Source organism: Cyanistes caeruleus, unplaced genomic scaffold, assembly GCF_971803275.1.
Source record: "Cyanistes caeruleus unplaced genomic scaffold, bCyaCae1.hap1.1 HAP1_SCAFFOLD_65, whole genome shotgun sequence".
Lineage (NCBI taxonomy): Eukaryota > Metazoa > Chordata > Aves > Passeriformes > Paridae > Cyanistes > Cyanistes caeruleus.
The window spans coordinates 2,529,833-2,552,123 of NW_028255884.1; the positions used below are offsets into that span (position 1 = coordinate 2,529,833).

Here is a 22,291-nt window from a genome sequence, read left to right on the forward strand (position 1 = left end):
GAATGTAGGGGTTGGGCCTTCCTCAAGCTCCTGACAGACATAAGATTTTTTACCATTTTTCTTGTTTCCCCTTTTTGTCTGTAACCTATTTTCATTAATTTGTTGTTTGTGTTTCTAAAGGAAGCGTTCTAGGTGGGGTCCAGTCTGGATCAGGAAGTGCTTGGGACCAGCTGTGGCGTGGATGGGCCGTGCCCTTGGAGAAGACTGAGGACATCGTTTGGGACCAGCTTTTCTTGTGGCAGCGGATGGTGTGAGGTGGGTCCTCATCTCCTTGGCATGGCTGGGACAAGAGCTTTTGGGAGATGGCAGCGGGCACAGGAGCATCCCGCTCTGGGCAGCTGCTGAGGGGCTGGATCTGCCGTGGCTGGCTGCAGGCTGGGCACATGTCCTGCCCTCCTGCTCTGCTCCCCAAGGCAGCAGTGATGGGCAGCTTTGGGCCCAGCTCTGAGCACGGCCAGCATGGCCTGGGCACCGCGGCTGGCTGGGACAAGGGGACAGGAGCCTTCAGCTGACGGGCGGTTTCTGCTTTCTCTCCTTGCAGCCGGGCTCTGCGGATGCTGAGGCTGCTCTGGGCTCTGCCAGGGCTCTGCTGGGCTCAGCACCGGGCCGGGATCAGCCAAAGAAGAAACGCTGTGACCTGCAGCAGAGACTTGAGCATTTTGGCAATGCAGCTCAAGTCTGCAGAGTGTCCACCTCCAAGGGAAAACATGACACCCCCCAAAAATTAAACTTGTTCCATAACTTCTGAAATGAAATCCATCTGGGATGACCCCAAATGACATTTTTCATCGTGCTCAAGCTGTAGCTCAGCCCTTCTCTGAACAGTTCTGTCCCCCACCTGCCTTTTACTTCACAACTGCTCCCTCCTTTCCCCCAGTGAGTTCCCAGCCCATCACAGTCTCCATCACACTGCAGCCTTCCTTGATGCCCCTCACCACGAGGAAGGCCAAGCCCCAGTCTCAGGGACTCATCCTGTCACTGGCTGAAGAGCAGCAATGTCTGTCTGTGCCAGGGGCTCTTGGATGTCTCTGTATCCATGGACAGAAGGGTCTGTCTGTGCCAGGGACTCTTGGATGTCTCTGTATCCATGGACAGAAGGGTCTGTCTGTGCCAGGAGCTCTTGGATGTCTCTGTAGCCATGGACAGAAGGTCCTTGCAAAGATTTCCATAATATCTTGGTACCCATGAGTATGGAATGAACACAGAGGGTGAAAGTGTCAGTCACGTTGTTTGCACACTCCTTCCTTTCCATACAAGACACATCCATGCACACCTCCACGTAGAGATATATTAAAAGGATAGGGATGGATAGAGATTTCCCACAGAGCTCTAACTTTGGCAGAACTCACCTTGTAAGCCATGGCCAGGGCATTTTTTTCCCAGCTCTGTGTCAGTAGGTGTCCAAGAGCTGAAGGGAACAGCATTTAGAAGCAGTTTCAGGATTTTTAGGCAGGAAAGGGAGCTGACAACCATCCACATAACTCACCATATTCGTCAGGATGGGCTTCTGGTTCTTTAGGAATATGGCACAATGGAGACACAAGACTTGGGATAATCCCAGCTCTCTGTGGATCTGTGCAAAGGTGGAGCAGCAGAAACACCTTGTGTCTTCTTTGGGGACACAAGGTCCAAGGAGCTGGGGTGGCAGAGCGTGGCCTGGGCTGGTGGCAGGTGAAGTCCCATTTCATGACATCCTGGAGTGGCACAGGACAAAGCTCCAAGCAGCCACAGCCCCACTGAGGAAGTCCTTGGAGTGCTGCACATCCCATAGGAAAAGCTGCATTCCCTCAGTCCATTGGCATTTATCACTTCCATTTGCAACACTTGAGGTCCAAGTTTCAAACTGCAAAATTTTTACACTCAAGACACAGTCATGAAGAACATGTATTTCAATTTCCTATTCCTTTAACTGCAGTGTAAAAGATCTTGATATTCGAAAATATCCATCAAATCTGTCAAGGAAGGCAGCTAATGCATCCTTTCCACTAGCATGTGTACAAACCAAGGAAGTAAAATCAAAGCTGAGTTCTCTTTTTCAAAAGATCAGTTACCTCTTTCTTACTCCAGAGTTATAGAAGATTTTTCACTACACTTTTGGGGTAATTTTTATCTTTCATATTTTTTTCGTATTTTTTTTGTTTGTTTTTGTTGCTTTGTTTTTTTTTACAGAAAACAAGTCCTAGAAAAGGCACGTCCTTTGCTCCTGGTTCCCGTGTGGAGCAGCTCCCTTCCCGCTGGCTGAGCTGCTCAGGCAGAGCCCGGCAGCTCCTGGCCCTGCAGGGCTGAGGCTTTTCCCCGTTGCTGGGCACAGACTGATGGAGCAGCACTGCTGAACACGGGCACACGCAGAGGGAGCAGAGCAGCTGCCTTTGCCCACCTGAAGCTCCAAGGCCAAACTCTGAGCAGGCACGGCTGCAAGAGACTCGCAGGCTCCCTGTTGGCTCTGCTGCCCCACTTGTGCCCGGCCCAGCTCTGCGGGAGGCAGAGGGAGAACAAGGGGCAGCTCCCTCCCAGCCCCAGCCCAGGGACCCCTCCAGCCCCGGGCCTTGGGCCACTGTCAGCACCCGCTGCTCCAGCCACCGCTTCTGCTGGCACTGACAGCAACAACCAAACTGGGGCTGGTCCCCAGGGAGCAGCAGCAGTGCCTGGATCTGATCCCTCAGCCTGGGGCAGCCCCCTGGGGGAACAGAGGGCACAGCAAGAGGGACAAAACCAGGCAGGGGCAGAGACTGGGAAGAGCCAGAGCTGGGAGCAGCAACAGCTGCTTCATTGCACTCCTGGAGAAAGCTCTTGGCTGGCTCAAAGCACTGAAAGGTGTGAAAGGCAGAGAGGAGGCCACACCAAACAATGCTCCTGTTTTCACACCCTCCTGTAATAAATGGAAATGATTTGTCCTATCTAAAGTGTAACTATTTGTAAAGTTATTATTAGGAGCAATCAAGGGAATTGGTGTTACAAGGCAGATGTACCCCTCTACAGATGTTACATGTTAAGATACAGGATGTAGTTTTGAGATAAGAAATATCCTAAGACAAAATCAACCTTGAGATGGATAAAGTTGGAACGACTTTAGGTATAGGGCCTGAAAATTATAAAATATAAGACTAATTAGTGGAGCACAATGCTTACTTACATAACACAACGCTTAGTATGCACACACAGCCTGTAAGGTTATCCAGAGGACAATGAGGATGAGTGTAAGCCTTCATCCAAAAGACCACCAAAAGAAGACTGAAGACCCCTTAGCAACAAGTGAAGCATGCACCATGAAGAATAGTGATGTAAAATTAAAGAATTAGAAATTGGAGGAGACTTAGGGGAAACATGAATGAATATGTATAAGTATACAGTATATAAGTTTAGTTTGAATTGCTTTATTTCATATGTAAGGGGCTTGAGAAGCCGTCTCCGTACCCCGGTCAGTTTGGCTTATGCTTTAATCATATTTACTGGAAAGCTATATTCATATATATATTCGTACATATGAATAGTGAATTTATTGAATATGAATATAGTCACTAAATTATACCCTTTACTAAACTGTATTCCTTCTATATCAAATTGCTATTCAATCCACTAAATTGTATTCTTTTATTAAATTGTTTTCTTGTATTCAATTCACTAAATGGTATCATTTTTTTTTCTTGTTATTAAACTGCTCTTAACTCAAAAGCCCTAGTCACCCAAATTTCAATTTCATTTATACCACTGCCCTTGGGTGAGTTACAGCCACAGCGAGAGGGAGGAGGAGATGATCTCACCCATGGCTGCTGCTGGCTCCAGACATTTGCTGAGATAAAGCTGAACCAGAGCTTCAGCATCTCCCCCAAAATCACAGAATCACAGAATGCCTTGGCTTGGAAGAGACCTTAAAGTTCATCTCATTCCACCCCCTGCCATGGCAGGGACACCTTCCACTATCCCAGGCTGCTCCAAGCCCCTTCCAACCTGGCCTTGGACACTTCCAGGGATCCAGGGGCAGCCACAGCTTCTGTGGGCAAGCTCTGATCTCTGCCCAGGTGAGCAGGGACAGGAGCCGAGGGAACGGCTGGAGCTGGGCCAGGGCAGGGCTGGGCTGGAGATGAGCAAAAGCTTCTTCCCCCCCAGGGGGCTGGGGCAGTGCCCAGGCTCCCCAGGGAATGGGCACGGCCCCGAGGCTGCCGCAGCTCCAGGAGCCTTTGGCCAGCGCTGCCAGGGATGCACAGGCTGCGATTGTTGGGGTGTCTGTGCAGGGCCGGGGGCTGCACTCCATGATCCCAATGGGTCCCAGATGCCAGCTCAGCCCCTTGTGCAACTCTCACCCTTGGGCTCAGCCTTTGTGTCCCCTGGAGGCGCTGGCAGAGCTGATGGGGTGGGGCAGGAGCGGGGCAGCCCCAGCGTTCCCCTGGCAGTGCCAGCACAGCCGGGCCAGCAGCCCCAGCGTTCCCCTGGCAGTGACAGCACAGCCGGGCCAGCAGCCCCAGCGTTCCCCTGGCAGTGACAGCACAGCCGGGCCAGCAGCCCCAGCGTTCCCCTGGCAGTGACAGCACAGCCGGGCCAGCAGCCCCAGCGTTCCCCTGGCAGTGACAGCACAGCCGGGCCAGCAGCCCCAGCGTTCCCCTGGCAGTGACAGCACAGCCGGGCCAGCAGCCCCAGCGTTCCCCTGGCAGTGACAGCACAGCCGGGCCAGCAGCCCCAGCGTTCCCTCCCTGGAGACGCTCCAAGGGAAGCGGCCAGAGCCGCGTCCAGTCAGCGGAACTGAGCGGCCACTGAGCACCCCCGGCCTGGGCTGCTGTGGATTCCTCTGCACACAGCTCGGGGAAGGTGCCCTTGGCCACCCCCACAGTGCCACAGACAAGTGTCACACACAGTTACAGAGCTCTGCACACAGCTCACTGGGGGAGATAATTTAAAAAATAAACCAACAAAAAAACCACCAGGAGAAAGAGAACTCCTACCTAGCAGAGCTGTTCCACCCTTCAGTTGAGACACCTGCATGCACACAAAACCTGGGGCTACAAAAAATCAGGCTTCATTGGCACATTTGCAGGAAAAATCAGGTTTAGGACAGGCTATCAGCAGAACTGTTCTCAGCTGGGTGAAAAAGGCCCCTTTGGCAGCTGCAGGGCCATTGAAAATGCAGACCTTCAGCCCATGGGGGAGAAAAGGGCTCTGAATTCCCCTCCCCTGACACACAAACCCTGCTCCCAGGCTGCTCCCCACACAGGATTCTACTGGAGGACTGTGGAAAGCTGAGAGTTGGCTCTGGCTTCTTCATGTTCCCTGTCCTAAAGCTGCCTGGGAGAAGAAATTTAGGGTCAGCTCCACTGGCACAATCCCTCCTGGCCCAGGGCACAGCCCCAGGAAGGTCTTTGCTCCTCCCTCGGCCCTCCCTGAGGAGGCTGGCAGGGCTCGCAGGTTTATGGCATTTGTCCTTGCTGCCCCTCACATCCCACTGCCCCACAAAGAGCCCCGAGCCACCCGTGAGGGACAGGCCCTGCTGGGCCAGGCCTGGGCTCAGGGCTTGGCCTTTCTGCTTCCTCCAACCCAGCCAGGCCTGGCTCAGCATTGCAGTTCCTGTGCTGTGCCCCAAGCTCGCTCGGGCCCTGCTGGAAAGGGACCTGAGGTACCTCCATCCCCTCGGGCAGTGCATGGGAGAAAACAACAAACTTCTCAGGAGGGTGGGGAACAAAGTTTCAGCTGCAAACTTTAGAGAATGAGGTACTCGGGAAATCATAAAGCTGCATGCAATTAGAGGAAATCACTTCACTAAGCACTGACTGAGCCAACTCGTCCAACCCATCCAACTTCAAGCTATCCAGATTTTGAAAACTGGAAGTCAGGAGAAGCGAGAGAGGGACAGAGATCCACAGTCAGCCTTGGATCCAGCACCATCTCAGCTGCTGAGAGCTCCAGGGCCGTGGCACATGTCAGTGTCACACCCGTGTCACAGCCTCACCTGCTCTGCTCCCTCTCCCAGCTGGGGTTTTTGGGGTGCCAGGGGCTTGGCAGCCACTTTGGGGCTGGAGCAGAGGCTGCAGTGGCTGGGCTGGGGCAGTGACCGCCCCACACAGGCAGAACTTGCTCTGCCCCCAAACACACCCTGGAGATGTCTGGGGCCATTCATCATTTCTCTGCTCTCCAGCGCTGAGGCAACGCACTCTGGCTACAGCTCTGAGCTTGTGCCCATGGCAACCAGCCCTGGCAATGGGGCTCCATGGAGCTGCTCTCAGGAGCCCCCAAGAGCTGGAGAGTGCCCCAAAAGCGCCTCAGAAATGTGAGATGCCCCAAAATCTCTTCAGGAATGTTGAATATCCAAAACCTCATTCAATAATGAGCTCCCCCTCCCTTTATCATCCCCAAAATTTGGCTGTCTCATTGCAGATCCCACCCCACCTCCCCAATCCCAACCCCAACCCATCCCATCCCTGCTGGACATCAAGACCCCCTTCCCAAGCCCTATTTCCCGCATTTCACACCTCCCAAACTCCATCCCACCCATCCTGCCCCACCCAATGCCCATCTCACCCCTCCTGATCTGCATCCCACTTCACCCAATCCCCTTCCAACCCCATTCCATCTGATGCCTTCAGAAGGCTGACCTAGAACAGAGGCTGGACAGAGTTAAGAATAAAGTTTATTAAAAGGCCTTAAAGGATACACCTTGGGCAGTACAAGAACCTGGACAGGGCTACACCCAAAATGGACCAGAAATGGTCACAAAAATGGACAAGTGATCATGAGGTCTCACATTTTTAGAAGTTTAGGTCCATCTGCATATTTGGATTCATTGTCCAATTACAGCTTCAGATGATGAAGTCCCATCCTTGTTTTCTCTCTTCAGTCCACCCTTGTTCATGCTTTTGGGCCTGGAACTTGTAACAATTGTCCTTGGTATCAAGCTAGAAAAGGAATTGTTTTGTCTACCTACTCTGTGAAGAGAGCTCACTAGCACTTAATAGGAAGTTCAAAACTACAAACCTAGGCAGTGCAGAATTTGAAAAATATGAAAGCTAAAATTTAAGGCAACACACCCTGAGGGACTGTGGAATCCAGTCATTTTGGGTGGGATTGAGTAGATTTCAATGGCACTGAGTGATTTTGAGGTGACAGATTGAACTCACTCGTCTCCTTGAGTGCCAAGAGATGGAGACAAATACACCAAATACCCCCAAAAACCCTCCCCATTACCTCCCTGAATACCAGATTCCCTTCAAGCACTAGTAAAAGAGATGTTTTAGATGCCTTTGATGAATCTGTAGACTTTTACCCCAATTTGGTCTGTTTTAACGGGATGAAGATGAATCAAAAGAAAATTAGGGCCAAATCAAAATGACCACCAGCCCAGTGTCTTCCCAACACAGATCACTGGGTACGTGGGTCATCAGGGCTCTGCCCAACATGGGTCCTCTGATGGGGGATGGAGCTGGAGCAGCGCATGGACACCTTCCTGCACTTGGGGCACTCGCAGGGCTTCCCTTACCGGTGCCTCTGTTGGTGTCTGGTCAAGTTAGAGCTGTGGCTGAAACTCTTCCCACACTGGGGACACTCGTAGGGCCTCTCCCCAGTGTGGATACGCCGGTGCCTGATGAGGGTGGAGTTGTCCTTGAAGCCCTTCCTGCAGTCGGGGCAGTGGAAGGGCCTCTCATCCGTGTGAATCAGCTGGTGCTGGAGGAGGCTGGAGCTGGTCTGAAACCTCTTCCCACACTGGAGACACTCATAGGGCCTCTCCCCAGTGTGGATTATCTGGTGGATGATCAGTTGGGACCTCCGGCTGTAGGTCATCCCACATTCCTCACACTCATAGGGACGTTCCCCAGTGTGAGTCCTCTGGTGGATGGTCAGGCTGGAGCTGTGGCTGAAGCTCTTCCCACATTCCCCACACTCATAGGGTCTCTCCCCAGTGTGGATGCGCCGGTGGGTGATGAGGGTGGAGTTTCGGTTGAAGCCCTCCCCACAGTCAGGGCAGAGGAAGGGCCTCTCATCCGTGTGAATCCGCTGGTGCCTGAGGAGATTGGAGCTGCTGTGAAATCTCTTCCCACACTCAGAACACTCATAGGGCCTCTCCCCAGTGTGGAAGTGCTGGTGGATGATGAGTTGAGAGTTGAAACTGAAGCCTTTCCCACATTCCCCACACTCATAAGGCCATTCCCCAGTGTGGATCATCTGGTGGCTGATCAGGCTGTTGCTGTGGCTGAAGCTCTTCCCACACTCCAAGCACTTGTAAGGCTTCTCCCCATCCTGAAGCTGCTCATGGACCACCAGCTCAGAGCCCTGGCTGGATCTCCGGCCGCCTTCCCGGCACAGGGTGGGTCTTTCCTCCTCAGAGCACCCTGGGATGGGTTTGGAGCCCCTCCTCCTGCGGGATCTCTGGGGATTTTCTTCCCTGTTAGATTCCTCCACTGTGGAGCCACTTAAAACGGACTCTTCCATGAGGTTCTGCCGTGGGGATTTGTCCTCCCTGGTCTCCATCCTCAGCTCCTTGTCTGGGGGAGGAAGGACAAGGAGAGGATGGGATTTGCCTCCGTGCCAGAGGGAAGGGGAAGGAGATCCCCCCAGTGCGTCCCTGGCAGGACGGCGTCGGCAGCGGGGCTGTCCTGCAGCCGGGGGCCAGGCTGGGCTGGGAGATGGAGCAGGAGAGAGGGGGAAAGGGGCACTGACTTCCTCCTCACCTGCCTGCGTGTCCTGGGGCATCTTCCTCTTCCTCACAGCCGCCTTCTCCATCTGGCCAAGGTTTGGGAATGGGAGATCCTGGTCTGGGGAAAAACACAACACATGAGCACACTGAATTAGGGGCTTTCCTCTCTCCAAGTCCACCTTTAGAAGTCACTAGGCAGCTGGTGCCCATATAAATTCCCCAAACACCAAGTTTCAGCTCTGAAAATGCCTCCCAGGAGTTCCCTAACTCTGGTCTCTCCCCTTTGGTGTTCAGGGGTTCCTCCCTGTCCCAGCTGCTGGGGGTCACGCTTGTACAAGAGGTCCCCCTGTCTGCTCGGTCCCTGCTCTCCCCAGGCTGCTGGGAATGCCAGGAATCTGAAAAGTTCCTCCTGTTCCCATCTCCCCACTTAGGGATGCTGGACCCCCTGAAGTGCCCCCAAGAGGCATTTTCCACACAGCTTTGGAGTTCTTCATTCTCCAAACATCTTCCAGGAAAAAACCCAACCCAGGGATCCCCCAGGATATCTGGGCCGAGCTCCCCCTCCCCAGGCACCTGTGGGATGGGGGTGATGATCCCACAGGTGGGGGCTGTGAATTCACGGAGTGCTCAACCTCGTGGTTCCTTCTCCTTTCCCTGATACTCCTTTGTCCCTCCTCTTCCTCCCGCTCCTCCTCCCTATCCCAACCTTCTCCTACTTCCATCCCTTCTCTCTCTCCTTCTTCATCCCTCCTCTTCCATCCCTCCCCCTCCTCCCCCAGGAGCAGCGACACCCTCGGTGCCCCGTTCCCAAACCCCTCACAGCCCACGGCAGGAGCGGGGATGGAGCCGGGACAGGTCGGGATGGGCAGCGCGGGGCTCTCCGCTGCTCCCACCCGCTGGGGACGGGGGGAACCCGGCCCGGGGAAAAGGAGAGGGAAACTGGGAAAATTGGGGGCTGCAGATCCAACCTGGGGCTGGCTGGGGACCCTGGCTGGGGACTGCCAGCCCTTGGGGCTCCTCTGGGGAGATGTGGGAGGGGGGAACACAGAGAGGGCTGGGGGATCCCAGGAGTGGCAGCACTGGCAGGGACTGGTTTGGACTGGGATCATCCTGGCAGTGGCTGAGATTGCACTGGCTGTGTACTGACATCATACTGGGATCATACTGGGAGCAGCTGGGTCCATGCTGGCTGAGACTGGGATCCCACTGAGGGTGACTGGAATCATACTGGGATTGACTGGGAGTGGCTGGGAACAACTGGGATCATGCTGAGAGCAACTGGGAGGAGCTGGGAATGACTGGGAGCGTGCTGGGGCTGACTGGGATATACTGGGAGAGACAGGGAGTCCCAGGGATCACACTGGAGGCTACTGGGGTCACACTGGCACTGCCAGGGAGCAACTGGGGGCCACTGGCCTCATCCTGGGAGTGACTGGGATCAGACTGGGAGTGACTGGGATCAGACTGGGAGTGACTGGGATTAGACTGGGAGTGTGAAGGAAACTGGAAAACTGGGGAAAAAACGAAAAAAAACCCAGGATAAATTCAAGGAAAATGGAAGGGAAAATTCAGGGAAAAACCAGAAAAATATCAGGGTGAAATCCAAAAACATCAGGGGAAAATCAGGAAAAAATTGGGAAAAATTTGGGAAAAATGGGAAAATTTGAAAAAATTGGGGAAAACCAGGAAAAATTTGGGGGGAAAAAAAGAGAAAACTCAAGGAAAAAATGGGGAAAAATTGGGGAAAAAAGTCAGGAAAAGAAAGTGGAAAAAAATTTGGGAAAAATCAGAAAAAATGGGGGAAAAATCAGGAAAAAACAGGGAAAGTTGGAAAGAATATTGGGGAAATCAGGAAAAAAACTGGGAAAGAACTTGGAAAAACTGGGGAAGATCCATAAAAGAAAGAGGAATAAAATCTGGAAAGAAATAGGAAAAATCACAGGAAAAATCAGGTAAAAACTAGGAAAATTTGAGAAGAAATTGGGAAAAAGCTAGAAACGAATTGGAAAAGGAAAAGAGAAGAATCAGAAAAAAGTGGGAAATACATGAAAAAAATTGTGAAAAATTGTGAGAAATCAGGGAAAATATCAGGAAAAGAAAGCCGAAAAGACCCTGGGAAAAATCAGGAAAAAATTAGGAAAAATATTGGAAAAATGAAGGAAAAACCAAAAATATTTGAGAAAAAAAATTGCAAAAAAATCTGGAAAATAATTGGGAAAAAATCAGAGAAAAAATGTGGAAAAAAAGGAAAATCACGGGAAAATCAGGGAAATGAAATGGAAAAGGATAAAAATATCTGGAAAAATCAGAAAAAAAATAATGAAAAAAAATCAGGAAAGAACTGAGGATAACTAGAAAAATCAGGGAAAGGATAAGGGAAAAATCTGGAAAAAAATGGGAAAAAAAGGAAAAAACACAAAAATCAAGGAAAAGTTTGAGAAAAAAATGGGAAAAAATTGGAAAAAAAAATCAGGAAAATAAAAAAAATTCATTGAAAATATTATGAAAAAAATAAGGGAAAATCAGGAAAAATATTGAGAAAAAATTGGGTAAAATCAAGAAAAGAAAGGGAAGAAACCTGGAAAAAATCAGGAAAAATCAGTAAAAAAATTAGGAAATACAGGGAAAAATCAGGGACAAATTGTGAAAAAAATTGGGGAACGATGAGGAATAAATTGCGAAAAGAAGAGGGAAAAGTCAGGAAAAAACGGGGAAAAATCAAGAAAAAAATTTAGGAAAAGAATTGGGAAAAAACAGGGGAAAACCAGAAAAAGAAAGAGGAAGAAGACTGGGAAAAAACTGGGGAAAATCAAGGAAACAAATCAAGGAAAAAATCAGGAAAAGAAAGTGAGGGAAAAAACTTTGGAAAAATGGGAAAAAAATTGAGAAAAAAACCAAGAAATATCAAGGAAACAAACAGGAAAAAATCAGGAAAAATTAGGAAAATAGGGGAAATATTGGGACAAATCAGAGGGAAAAATCAGGAAAAAAATTTTAAAAATATTCGAGAAAAATTGTTTGAAAAATGAGGAAAAAAATCAGGAAAAGAAAAAGGGAATAAAACCTGAAAAAAATCAGGGAAAAAAATAAAAAAAAAAAAAAAGAAAAAGAAAAAAATTGCAGGAAAATCAGGAAAAGAAAATGGGTAAAACAGGGGAAAAAATCGTGAAAAAAATGGGAAAAACCAGAAAAATTACAGAAAAATTGGAGAAAAAGTTGGGAAAAAGACAGAAAACTTTGGGAAGAGAAGAGGAAAAAATCAGGAAAAAATGGGGAAAAAAATGGGAAAAATTCAGGGGAAAATGAGGGAAAAATCAGGAAAAAATAAGAAAAAAAACAAAGAGAGAAAAAAATTGGGGAAAATCAGGAAAAGAACAGGATGAAATCCCCCTATCCCATTTTTCCATGGAATTTTGGGAATTGCGTGCCTGGGAGGTTGTAGAAGAATTTCCAGATCTGGGAATCCAGGGAGTGGGGAAAGGTGGAATTTCAGATGAGCTGGTCAAAATTTTTGGGAAGGTTGATAGCCTGGTCCTCTTCCAGCTTCCAGAATGTTCAGATGAATCACACGCCTCTTTCTGGCTGGAAATCATGGAAAAATCACGGGAAAGCTGTGATTCAAATTCATGGAGTTTTGCCCCCAAAGCACCCTTTTTTCCCACCAAAATTTCTATTTTTCCCCCAAATTTCAATTTTTGAGATAATTAAATGGCGAAGATAATGGGAAATGGGGAAAAATAAGATAGAAATTGAGGAAGAATGGGGAAAAGTTGGGGAAAATTAGAAAAATATGGGGGAAAAGTGAGAAAAATGGGAGGAAAAATGGAGCAAAATAGAGGAAAATGGGGAAAAATGGGGAAAAAATAGGGAAAAAATGGGATAAAAATAGGAAAAATTTGAGGAAAATGAGATGGAAATGGAGGAAAAATTGGGAAAAATGGGAGAAAGAAAGGGAAGAAGATTAGGATAAAATTGTGGAAAAATGAGATAAAACCAGGACAAAAATGGGGGGGGGGAATAAGGAAAACTGGGATAAAAATGGGAATAAAAATGGTAAAGACGAGGCAAAAATGGGGGAAAAATGGTAGAAATTGGGGAAAATAGGAGTAAACATGGGGAAAAAACTGGGAGGAAATGGAGCAAAAATAGGGTAAAATGGGGAAATAATAGATTAAAAACGGAAAAAAAAATGGGAAAAATAGGAAAACATGGGGAACGATTTGAGGAAAAATGGAGGAAAAATAGGAAAAAAATCAGAAAAACTGGGAAAAAATGAGGACAAATGAGATAAAAAAGGGAAATTGAGGGAAAAAGGAAAAAATAGGGGGAAAATTTGGGAAAAATAAAAAATAGGATAAAAATTGGGAAAATTGTTATGAAAATGGGATAAAATTAGAAAAAATAGAGCAAAAATGGGATAAAAATGTGGAAAATGGGATAAAATGGAGACAAATTGTACTCTAATAGGGAATGACTGGGAGTGATTTGGCTTATCGTGGGGTGCAGAGGAAACTGGAGCCACACGGGGTGAGCAACTGGGCAATGCTGGGAGCAGCCACTGCCGGCACCGGGAGCCCCGAACCCCTTTCCCGGCCATGCCGGACCCGCATCCCCCCGGCCCCTTTGCCGGGGCTCTGCCGCCACCGCCACCGGGACCCCCCAAAAACACCTCCCGGGGACCCCCGGGGTGCCCCCGAGGGGCATCTGCGGCTCGGCTCTGGAGCCCTGCCATCCCCAAACATCCCCCCCAAAAACCCCAAAGCCAGGGAGCCCCGGGGGATTTGGGGCGAGCTCCCCCTCCCCGGGCACCTGCGGGATGGGGGGCGATGGTCCCGAAGGAGCTGCAGATGCAGAGAGCGGGGAGCGCAGGTGGAGCCTCCTCTGCCTGCTCCAGCTCTTCTTCCTCCTGCTCCTCCTCTTCCTCCTGCTCTGCCCCTCCTCTTCCTCCCCCTCTGTCCCTCCTCTGTCCCTGGGCGTGGTTCGGAGCCCTCGGGTGAGCGGGGCCGGGCCGGGACACGATGGGAAAGGGCTGGATCCCCCCCAAACCGAGCTGGGGGCAGCGGAGGTTTGGGGGAACAATGGGAACGGGGCGGGACAGGGGAACAGGGGGAGGTGGGAGCACTGAGGGTCCCCCAGTTCACCCCAGGAGCCCCAAGCCCCGTCCCAGCCCCCCCAGTTCCCCCCGCAGCCCCGGCTGAGGGGGGCTCAGCCCAGGAGCCGCCGTCGTTCGGGGCTCCCCCGAGTGCAGGAACGGGAGAGTTCCCGGCTCGGGGAGGCCCCAGCACAGGAGGGGATCTTGTCCCTCTTCCAGGGCCCTTCAGGGTCTTCAGGCCCCTCTCAAGAGAAGTTTTTCTCTTTTTCAGGTTTTTTCGGGGGGATCCCACCACTACAGGGGTGTTTTTTCCTCCCCATTTTAGGGTGTTTGTGCGGCCGCAGCCCCACAAGCCCCTTTTGAGGGGGGATCATGACGGCTTTAAGTGACATTTTTAGGGGTGTCCCCACCCCAAGCCCCTGTAGGGGATGTTTTGTCCCCCAGGGTGGATTTTGGGGGTTCTCTCTACCATGGCCGCTTTAAGGGCCCCCGGTGTTGTCGGGTCCCACTGTAACTCCTCTTAAAAGGGCAACACCGCTCCCGTTGGTTCCGGCAGCGGAGCCCGGGAGGGGTTGGGGGTCCCGGGAGGAGTTTGGGGTACCTGGGTGATGCCGATGAAGGCGATGGGGTCCCCGTGCTGGGTATAAACCTTGGTGAGGGGTTCCTGGGGATTTTCGGAAGTTCTGGGTGTTTTGGGGCCATGGTGGTTTTTGGGGGGTTCTCAAGGGGGTTTACAGGGGTCCTGATGGAGGAATTTGGGCAATCCCAGGGGTGGAATTGGGGGTCCCAAGGCTGTTTTGGGATGCCAGCTGGTGATGGAGATGGGGACCCCATGCCACGTATGAACCTTCTTGAGGGGGTCTGGGGAGGTGTTGTGGGAATTTTGATGTCCTGCAAGGGTTTGGGGGGGGTCTGTATGGAGTTTTGCAGTCTTGGGGAGTTTTTGGAGCATCCAGGGCTGTGTTTGGGATCAGGGGAGGTTGGGGTGTCCCGGGGGCTTTGGGGGTTCTCGGCAGGTTTGGGGGTACCTGGGCAATGCGGGTGGCAGTGCTGGGGACCCCGTGCTGGGTTTGAACCTTCTCACTGTGCACGGGCAGCGTCAGCGTGTTCAGGGAGATCCTGGGGGGCCCGGGGGGTCACCCCAAATCCCAGGGACTCCAAATGCTGAGGGACCCCCCGAACTGCCCTCACCGCTGGATCTGCTGCAGGCAGGGGGGCACCAGCACTCGGCCCCCACCCTCCACCATCACAGGGGGGCTGTGGAAGAAATCTGGGGGTGCAGGGAAAGGTCGGGTGGGACCCCCAAAGTCCTCGGGGAGGGGATACGGGGGGACTTCCAGGAATTCCAGTTATCGGGGGATGAGAGGGGACCCAGGAAGAGTTTGGGGGGGCTGGATGGGTCCTGGAGGGGACCCCCAGGAGTCCTGTGGGGGGTGGGGAGGGCAAGGAACAGGGCAACCCCCAGGATGGGTTTGGAGGGGAACCGGATTGGGGCTCTCATGGCAGTGGGATGGGGAGATCTGCCCATGGAATTCTATGGGAATGGCACGGCAGTGAGATCCATCCACAGAATTCCCATGGGAATGGGACAGCAGCGGGATCCATCCATGGAGGTCCCGTGGGAATGGGATGATGTCTGAGATCCATCCATGGAATTTCCATGGGAATTCCCACATTCCCAAATTTTGCCTACCGAAATCCCACATTCCCATTCCCATATTCCCATGGGATTTCTGCCCTCCCCACCTTTACACTCCAGCGCCTCCCGCCCATATCTGACATATTTCTGGAGACATTCCCTGCAGCTGTGAGCCAGGGAATTTGTTAATCCCTCAGCCTGGATCTCAGGGATCCCCATGGCGGTGCCACAGTTGCCATCGCATCCCCACAGATCCCCCAGCCCCGGCTCCCCCCGCTCAGCCCCGCTCTGGCTGTGCCGCTGCTGCAGCATCTGCAGCTCCCCGCTGGCCCCGCCATTGGCGCCGCTCTTTGCTGCCCGCCAGTGGCAACCCGAGGCTGCAGTGACGTCACCGGTCGCCGGGCAGATCCCGGCGGCGCAGGGCGGCCAAGGCGGAAGCGAAAGTGCCCGAGGGAGCGCGGGGGGAGGGGACGGGGCAATTCCAGGGAATTCCCCTGGATCCCCTCCCGGGATCCCCCGGGACCCTCCTCGGCCGCGCACTGCGGGACCCCCGGGACAAACTGGGCTGAACTCCCGGGCCCTGCGCCCAAACTCTGCCTGGAACCCGCCGGCTTCGGCCCAAAGCGGGGGAAGCCCCGGGATCCGCGGATCCCATTTTTCCTGCGGCTGCGGCTCCCCAGCCCCGGCGGAGCAGGAGCGGGCGCTGGGAGCCCGAGCCCCGATTCCCAATCTCCTTCTCTCTCTCTCTGCTGCTCTCTCCCTCTCCTTTGGGTGATCAGAAATGCCAGAGCGGCTGGAGAGCCCCGTGCCCAGCTCGGCTTTCCCTGGAAAGGGAGGCCTGGGGGTGCGGTGCCCCGGGATGGCCGGGAATGGGGCTCCGGGGGTCCCCGGGCTGACAGAATCGGGGGATCCAGGGGCTGCCAGGGGAGGATCCCCGGGAAAGGGGGTGCAGGGCGCTGTTGGTGCAGGAGAAGGGGGTGCAGGGGGTCCCGGAGCTGGGGAAGGAGATGCGGGGGGGTCCCAGGGGCCAGGAATGGGGATCCAAGGGGGTCCCAGGGGGGCTCCCCAAAGCCCCTCCCAGGGCACAGCAGGAGCTGGGTCAGGAGCTCTGGCAGAGACAAAAGGGGGTGAGCCCGGCATGGGGGGGACATGGGGGAGTCACAGGCGCTCCCGGGGGGGGGACACGACCCCCGGGGACCCCTCCTCACCTTCTCCCATGTACCCCAACAGAGCCTCTAAATGGATGAGCAGAGCTCGGTGACTGCAGTATGAAACTTGTTCAGTGGCACAGGAGGATTTAGAATTGAGGACAGGGGAAGGGTTTAACCCAGCCTCCTGTTTGAACAGCCTGGAGAGGGGGCTGGGGAGAAACCCATGCCTGCATTGAATTGAGAGAGATCCAGACCCGGGCTGGGAGAGATTTGAGACACACCCACCTTTGGACTTTGCTGTCCACAACACCCTGTCACATAAAGGTAAAACCTTACAAAAGAAAGGACTTGGAAAATCATGGTTTAGGATTTGTTACGTGGGCTTAGTGTAGCTAGCAGCTGGCCTGATAAGTTCCCAGGCAAAAACATCTTGAGAATGAAAAGTTTGTTAACATAACAAGCTATTCTTGGGGAGAAAAACAAGTGCACCTGTAGTAACAAGGGATCTGTCCCATGGGAATCAGTAGAAAAAGTATGAAAACATTCTTAGAGAGAAAAGTTTGGACTGATGTGTACACTCACCATTACCAACCAGTGAACTGAGTTCCCAACCAACTGGAATTAAGCACGGAGCCTTCTGATAACCATGTAAATATAAGCTGTGTGCAATAAAGCTTTGGCTGGGATGGAAGAAGAAACAGGTGTCATTGTCCATCTCTACTGCGACACACCCAAGCAGGACATCGGGTCCTGCCGAAGCAGTGGAAAGAAGCAGCTCTGGTGGCCAAGTGGCACGGCCCATTCCAAGTGTCCCTGAGCACAGAAACAGCCCCAGCACAGCTGAACACGGGGGGACCCCTCAGCCTCGGCTCAAGGGCTCTGCAGCCCCGCAGATTTGGATTTCCCGGCTGCAGCAGGAGGATGGGAGCCGCCCCTGAGCCTGCACTGAAGGCAAGGCAGCAGCAGCCAGGGCTCCCCAGCGGGGGAAGCCCCTGGGCCTGCCCACAGATCCTGTGCTGAAATCCTCGGCCTGGGCACCCTCCTTTGGCATCTCCAGCCCCTGCGGGACAATCCTGGCTGGCACTGCTGGAGCTTCAGGGCTTTCTGTGCCTGCCCTCGCCACAGCTGCTGGGGAAGGCACCGTGAGAATTCCACTCTGGCTCTCAATTACACTCACACTCTGGGCTGCCTGGGATTAGAGTATTGGAAAATATACCAAGTGTAAAATTATTTTTAATTTGATTTCTCCAGTCAGGCTTGGTTTGCATTTGCCTTGGGGAAAGGAATTTTCAAGGATTTTTTAAAGGGATGTTCCACCACTCAGCAGAGATGAGCTTAACATCTCAATTGACTGGGAAGAGCCCAAAAGATTCCCACAAAGACAACGACAATCAACAAAACATCAAGGCCCAGCAGCAAACATCAACCAACATCTACCCCAGACACTGCCCTGGCACAGCTGGAGACACCTGGTCTGGAAAAGGCTGAGCAGGAAATCCAGGAGTGCAGACCTAATTCACATCAGAGACACAGAAATCCGGGTGCAACAGGAAACCAAACACTAAGGGCTCCACAACTTGGAAACAATGAACACTAAACCAATGGATTTCTATGGGTTCAGACTGTATAAAGTTTAGGAAACATCTAGTAAAACTCACATGTCATGGAATGATTTTCTCTGCACATGCAGACTATGTGTGGTTGAAATGATTCTGTTCAGAATCAAGTCATGCCTTATTTCCCTAATGACATTTTGGAGAGTTTTTACTTTTCACAGTTTCAGTGAAAGGATTACACCATTAGAAGAATTTTTCGTAATAATTCTACTTTTCTGTTGTCAGTTCTGTTTGGGCCAGGGGTGTGAGAATCAGTTTTTAGTCAGAAGAGAAGAAAAAGAAAATACTTGATTTCTTTCTAATTTTTGTTTTTATGTTTGTGCGTGGCTCTTAGTGATGGCAACATTATGGTATGGGTTTTTCCATGTTCACCTTTAAGCTGCGTTTTGAAAAGTAGAAGAGTTTGAAAGGATACCCTTTAAAAGGTAAACAGTTAATAGAAAATTGTTAAAAAAAACAACAAAGAAACAGCAGATGGGGGAGGGAGCCCTCCATGTGAGTCATCCCATGGCTGCCCTGGAAGAGAAGCTTCATTCCAGGCAGCCAGCAGAGGAGCTTTAGAAATGCAAATTAACACCCCTGGGGCAAAGCATGGACAATGTACCAGGGTGTTCCTGCCTGGGGGAGGAATTGGGCTGAATTCCTCTGCCCCTCACCCCAAGCTCTGCCTGGGGGCACAGATGGAATTTGCACAGCTGAAGGCAGAGCCAATAGTGAGGATATCTGACTGCAGCAGAAATTGGTTAAGCTGCAAAGGAAAATGGCAAATGGAGATTGTTGTGAAAACTTCACTATAAAAAATGGGCGGAAATCATCCCAGTCCCCACCTGAACTTGTGCTCTCACTTTCTGTGTTATCCAGGGTGAATTAGAGCACTGGGGGTTTTTTGCTACCCCAAGTTCAAGGAAATCAGTTAGGAATCCAAGTATGTGCTGATTAAATTAGAGAAAAGCCAAAAATTGATGCAGCCCTGGCTGGAGGGAATACCCAAAAATGGGGAAAAGATGAACAGCCACCAGAACAAATCCTGCAACACCATGGGCCAGGCCATGGGAACCCTAACAAATTCATATCAGGAGCCAGAGAACTAATTTATCATTTCCATGGTATAATTAGATTACAGGATGTCCTCAAAATAATCCCCAACCAGACAGCTCCAGTTCCTGACTTTCTTCCCAACCAATCCACCCAGATGAGGAACACAACATTTCACCATGGGATGGGGTCAGATTATCTTTCAGCAGGAAAAGGAGGCAGAGTTTGTGCAAAGTTAAATGACTCAAACTGCTGCTGGCAAATACATCACAGAGGAAAAGTGGAGAAACAGATAACAAGGATGTAAGAAAAGAGCTCATGTACTGGTCCAAACGTGGAAAGGATGGGAATGGGCAACTTTTTTGTGGTTCCCTGGCAGACCATGGGTTAAACAAATGCAGTTTCTCCTCTTACGTTCTACAGCAACTCTCATCTTTTCACCATGCACACACCTTGCTGAGTGCAGCTCATTCAGCAGCTGAGCAAGGGGATGCAGGGGGCAGCCAGGCCTCCTGAGCCACAAACGGCTACAAAAGGACAGCGAATGAGGGCACTGAGAGCAATCCCAAAATCAAAGAACACCCAGGAAGAAAAAACAGAGTCAATGAGTGAATCTCATCTGCTTGCAGATAGGGCCAGGGACTTGCACATACGGAAGCAATGGGAGAAAGCATCAGTTTCAGAAAATGTTACTAATTGACAAGGACCGCTGCTCTGACAAAGTCCCCGCTAAATTCCTGAACTTCCAGAAGAACAAAGACTTAACAGAGCCATCAATATCGGATATTATACAACAGTGGTGGGTACATATTAACCGGGACATGCAGGAGGCAGATGGGGAAGTCTGAACCTTCCAAGCACCTCCGCCAGTGGGGAAAGGGACAGGGACACGCGACCGGGAAAATCAGGACAAAAACGAGGCCGCGTCCTCCAGCAGCTGGAGAGAGCGCACGGCAAATGCCCCACGGCCTCTCCCTTTGGGCAGCAATAAAGTCACTCTCACACCGCTCCTCTGCCTCCTTTGGCCACACAAACCTCTGGCGCCGGGAATTTTCCCGCCCAGCCCCGGGCACAGCGCAGCCACCTCCGGGCTACCGACACGAACCGGGACGAGCCAGCGCTGCTCCGGCACCGGCTCCTGCCGAGGCCCCAGCGGGAAGGAGACCGCGGGCAGCCGCTCCCGCAGCGCCCTAACGCCAGGGCCAACACGGGCCGCCCACGGCACAACCCACCCGCCACAGCCCCCTGCCGCCCCCTCCCGGGCCCGCAGCGAGCCCCTAGCCCCCGCAGAACCGAGCGCGGCTCCCACCCGCGATGGCTGGGGCCGCCTCCGAGCTCCGCCGCCGCCTCACCGGGCTCCGGCCGCTGCCGCCGCTGTCGGGCCCGCACAGACGCTCCAGCAATGGCGGCTCTCCTGCCCCACGGCCGCCCTGGGGGCGCCAGCGGGGCCGGGCTTGTCCCCGCTCTGCCCAATCAGCGAGCGCCAGAACCACGAGTGACGGCAGGAGCAGCCAATCGCAGCCAGCGGCGGGCTCTGCACACGGCACAGCCCCGCCCCACGCTCTCAGGACCCGCCCCGGGCTGTGTGAGGGGAAGGGCGGAGATGAGGAACAGGCCTGGAACGGGCCCGGCCCGAGCCGCCATTGAGCTCCCAACACAAACAAAGTTCTTCGCAGCTCCCGGCCCGCTTTTCCCTGCCCTGGGTATTCGGTGGCTCCGGCTCAGCGAGAAGCCCTGGAGCCTCACTTCTCCCACCTCTAATTAGGTGCCTCAGTGCATCGCTCGGATTTCTTCCAAAAAGGAGAAAACTGCCCCAAATCCCTGTGGATGAGTGGGGGAGGAGAGAGATTTCTGGCAGAAAATTCCAAAAACTCAGAGAAGGATTGTGAGAAGTAAATTAATACCCCTAAAACCAGCTTTCCCCCACCCCTCCCAGCTGTGCCTCCTACCCCGGCAGTGCAGGTGCGGTGAATTAAAGGGCCAGGAGACCTTCTGCTCCCATTAACAAGCCTTTATTAGAGAGAACTGGGCCTAGAGGTGGGGGCTTGGGGTGCGCGCCGCCGCTGCTCCCTGTGGTCCATGTCGAGGATCACACAGGCCTGTCATCATCCACTGTCAGCAGGACCAGAGCCTCTGTCCTCGCCAGGATCACCCAGAGACTCTGTCTTAGGCTCAAAGGTCTAGGGGTGTCTTCCCTCTCAAGTCCTGCCCAGGTCATGGCAACCAGCTTGCCGGACTGAGATTGGCACACCCAGTCTCCACAGGTCCCTGCTGCCTCCACAGTGGGGTCTTCCAGATGTTCCCTGAGCGTGGCTCGTTGTCCAGGGCTGTCTTTGCTCTCAGGTGGTAATATGATTTTAATATGCACCCATGTGCAAGTCTTTATGGGAAATGGGGAAGTTCATCCTGGGCAGCAACAGCTAAATTACCCGACGGGTTGGGAGGGGGTAAGGGATGGGGATACAAATGCAAGGATAAAACAAGTACGAACTTCTCAACAGTGAACCCTTTTGGGACTAACCACACCAAAACCCCTTATCCAGGGACCTAAACTGGGATTGAAACAGGAGCATATAATTTGAACATTGGGATTTTTATTTATAGCAATATCCCCCCTCTTTTAATTTGACCAGGCATCAGCCTGCGTCAACTTGTTGTTTCAGGTTCCTGGTAGTGAAACTTCTTTAGTCTTTGGTATTGGTCATATACCCTTTTTGCTTCTTTCAGCTCTGAACTTTCTAACATTAGGATCTTAGTTTTTCCCTTCTCTTGGGTTATTTCTAATGAGTTGTAGATTGTGCTGCTAGACTGTATTGCTGAGGTAATCATTCTGATCAAACACAGGATGACGCAGGGAAGAAATAACAGTCCTGCTAGTCCCGCTATACCAATGAATGCCACCTTTTTCCACCAGCCCTTAAAGGACCAGAAACTATCCCATCAATCAGTATTCAGAATCGGTGTCCATTCTTGGTTCCCTACGTTGGAGATTTTTCTGATCTCTTTAGAAATGTTCCAGATTACTTCACTTTTATCATCTATTTCTAGGCAGCATTCAGAGGTGTTGAACTTCCCACAGATTCCCCCCTCATCAGCGAGAAGGTAATCTACTGCCAGTCGGAGTTGGTACACCAGGTACAT

At 52.0% G+C, this 22,291-nt stretch overlaps 1 protein-coding gene across 1 annotated transcript; it reads right to left on the reverse strand.

The window, feature by feature from the left end:
- Nucleotides 1–6,599: 6,599 nt before the first annotated feature.
- On the reverse strand, nucleotides 6,600–22,291 carry LOC147647174 (uncharacterized). Its single transcript, XM_086872421.1, has 4 exons — nucleotides 22,133–22,291; nucleotides 20,460–20,580; nucleotides 8,652–8,735; nucleotides 6,600–8,465 (listed from the first exon to the last, which is right to left on the reverse strand). Exons 1-4 carry the CDS (start codon nucleotides 22,289–22,291, stop codon nucleotides 7,459–7,461), a joined length of 1,371 nt encoding a protein of 456 aa, XP_086728547.1. The 3' UTR covers nucleotides 6,600–7,458.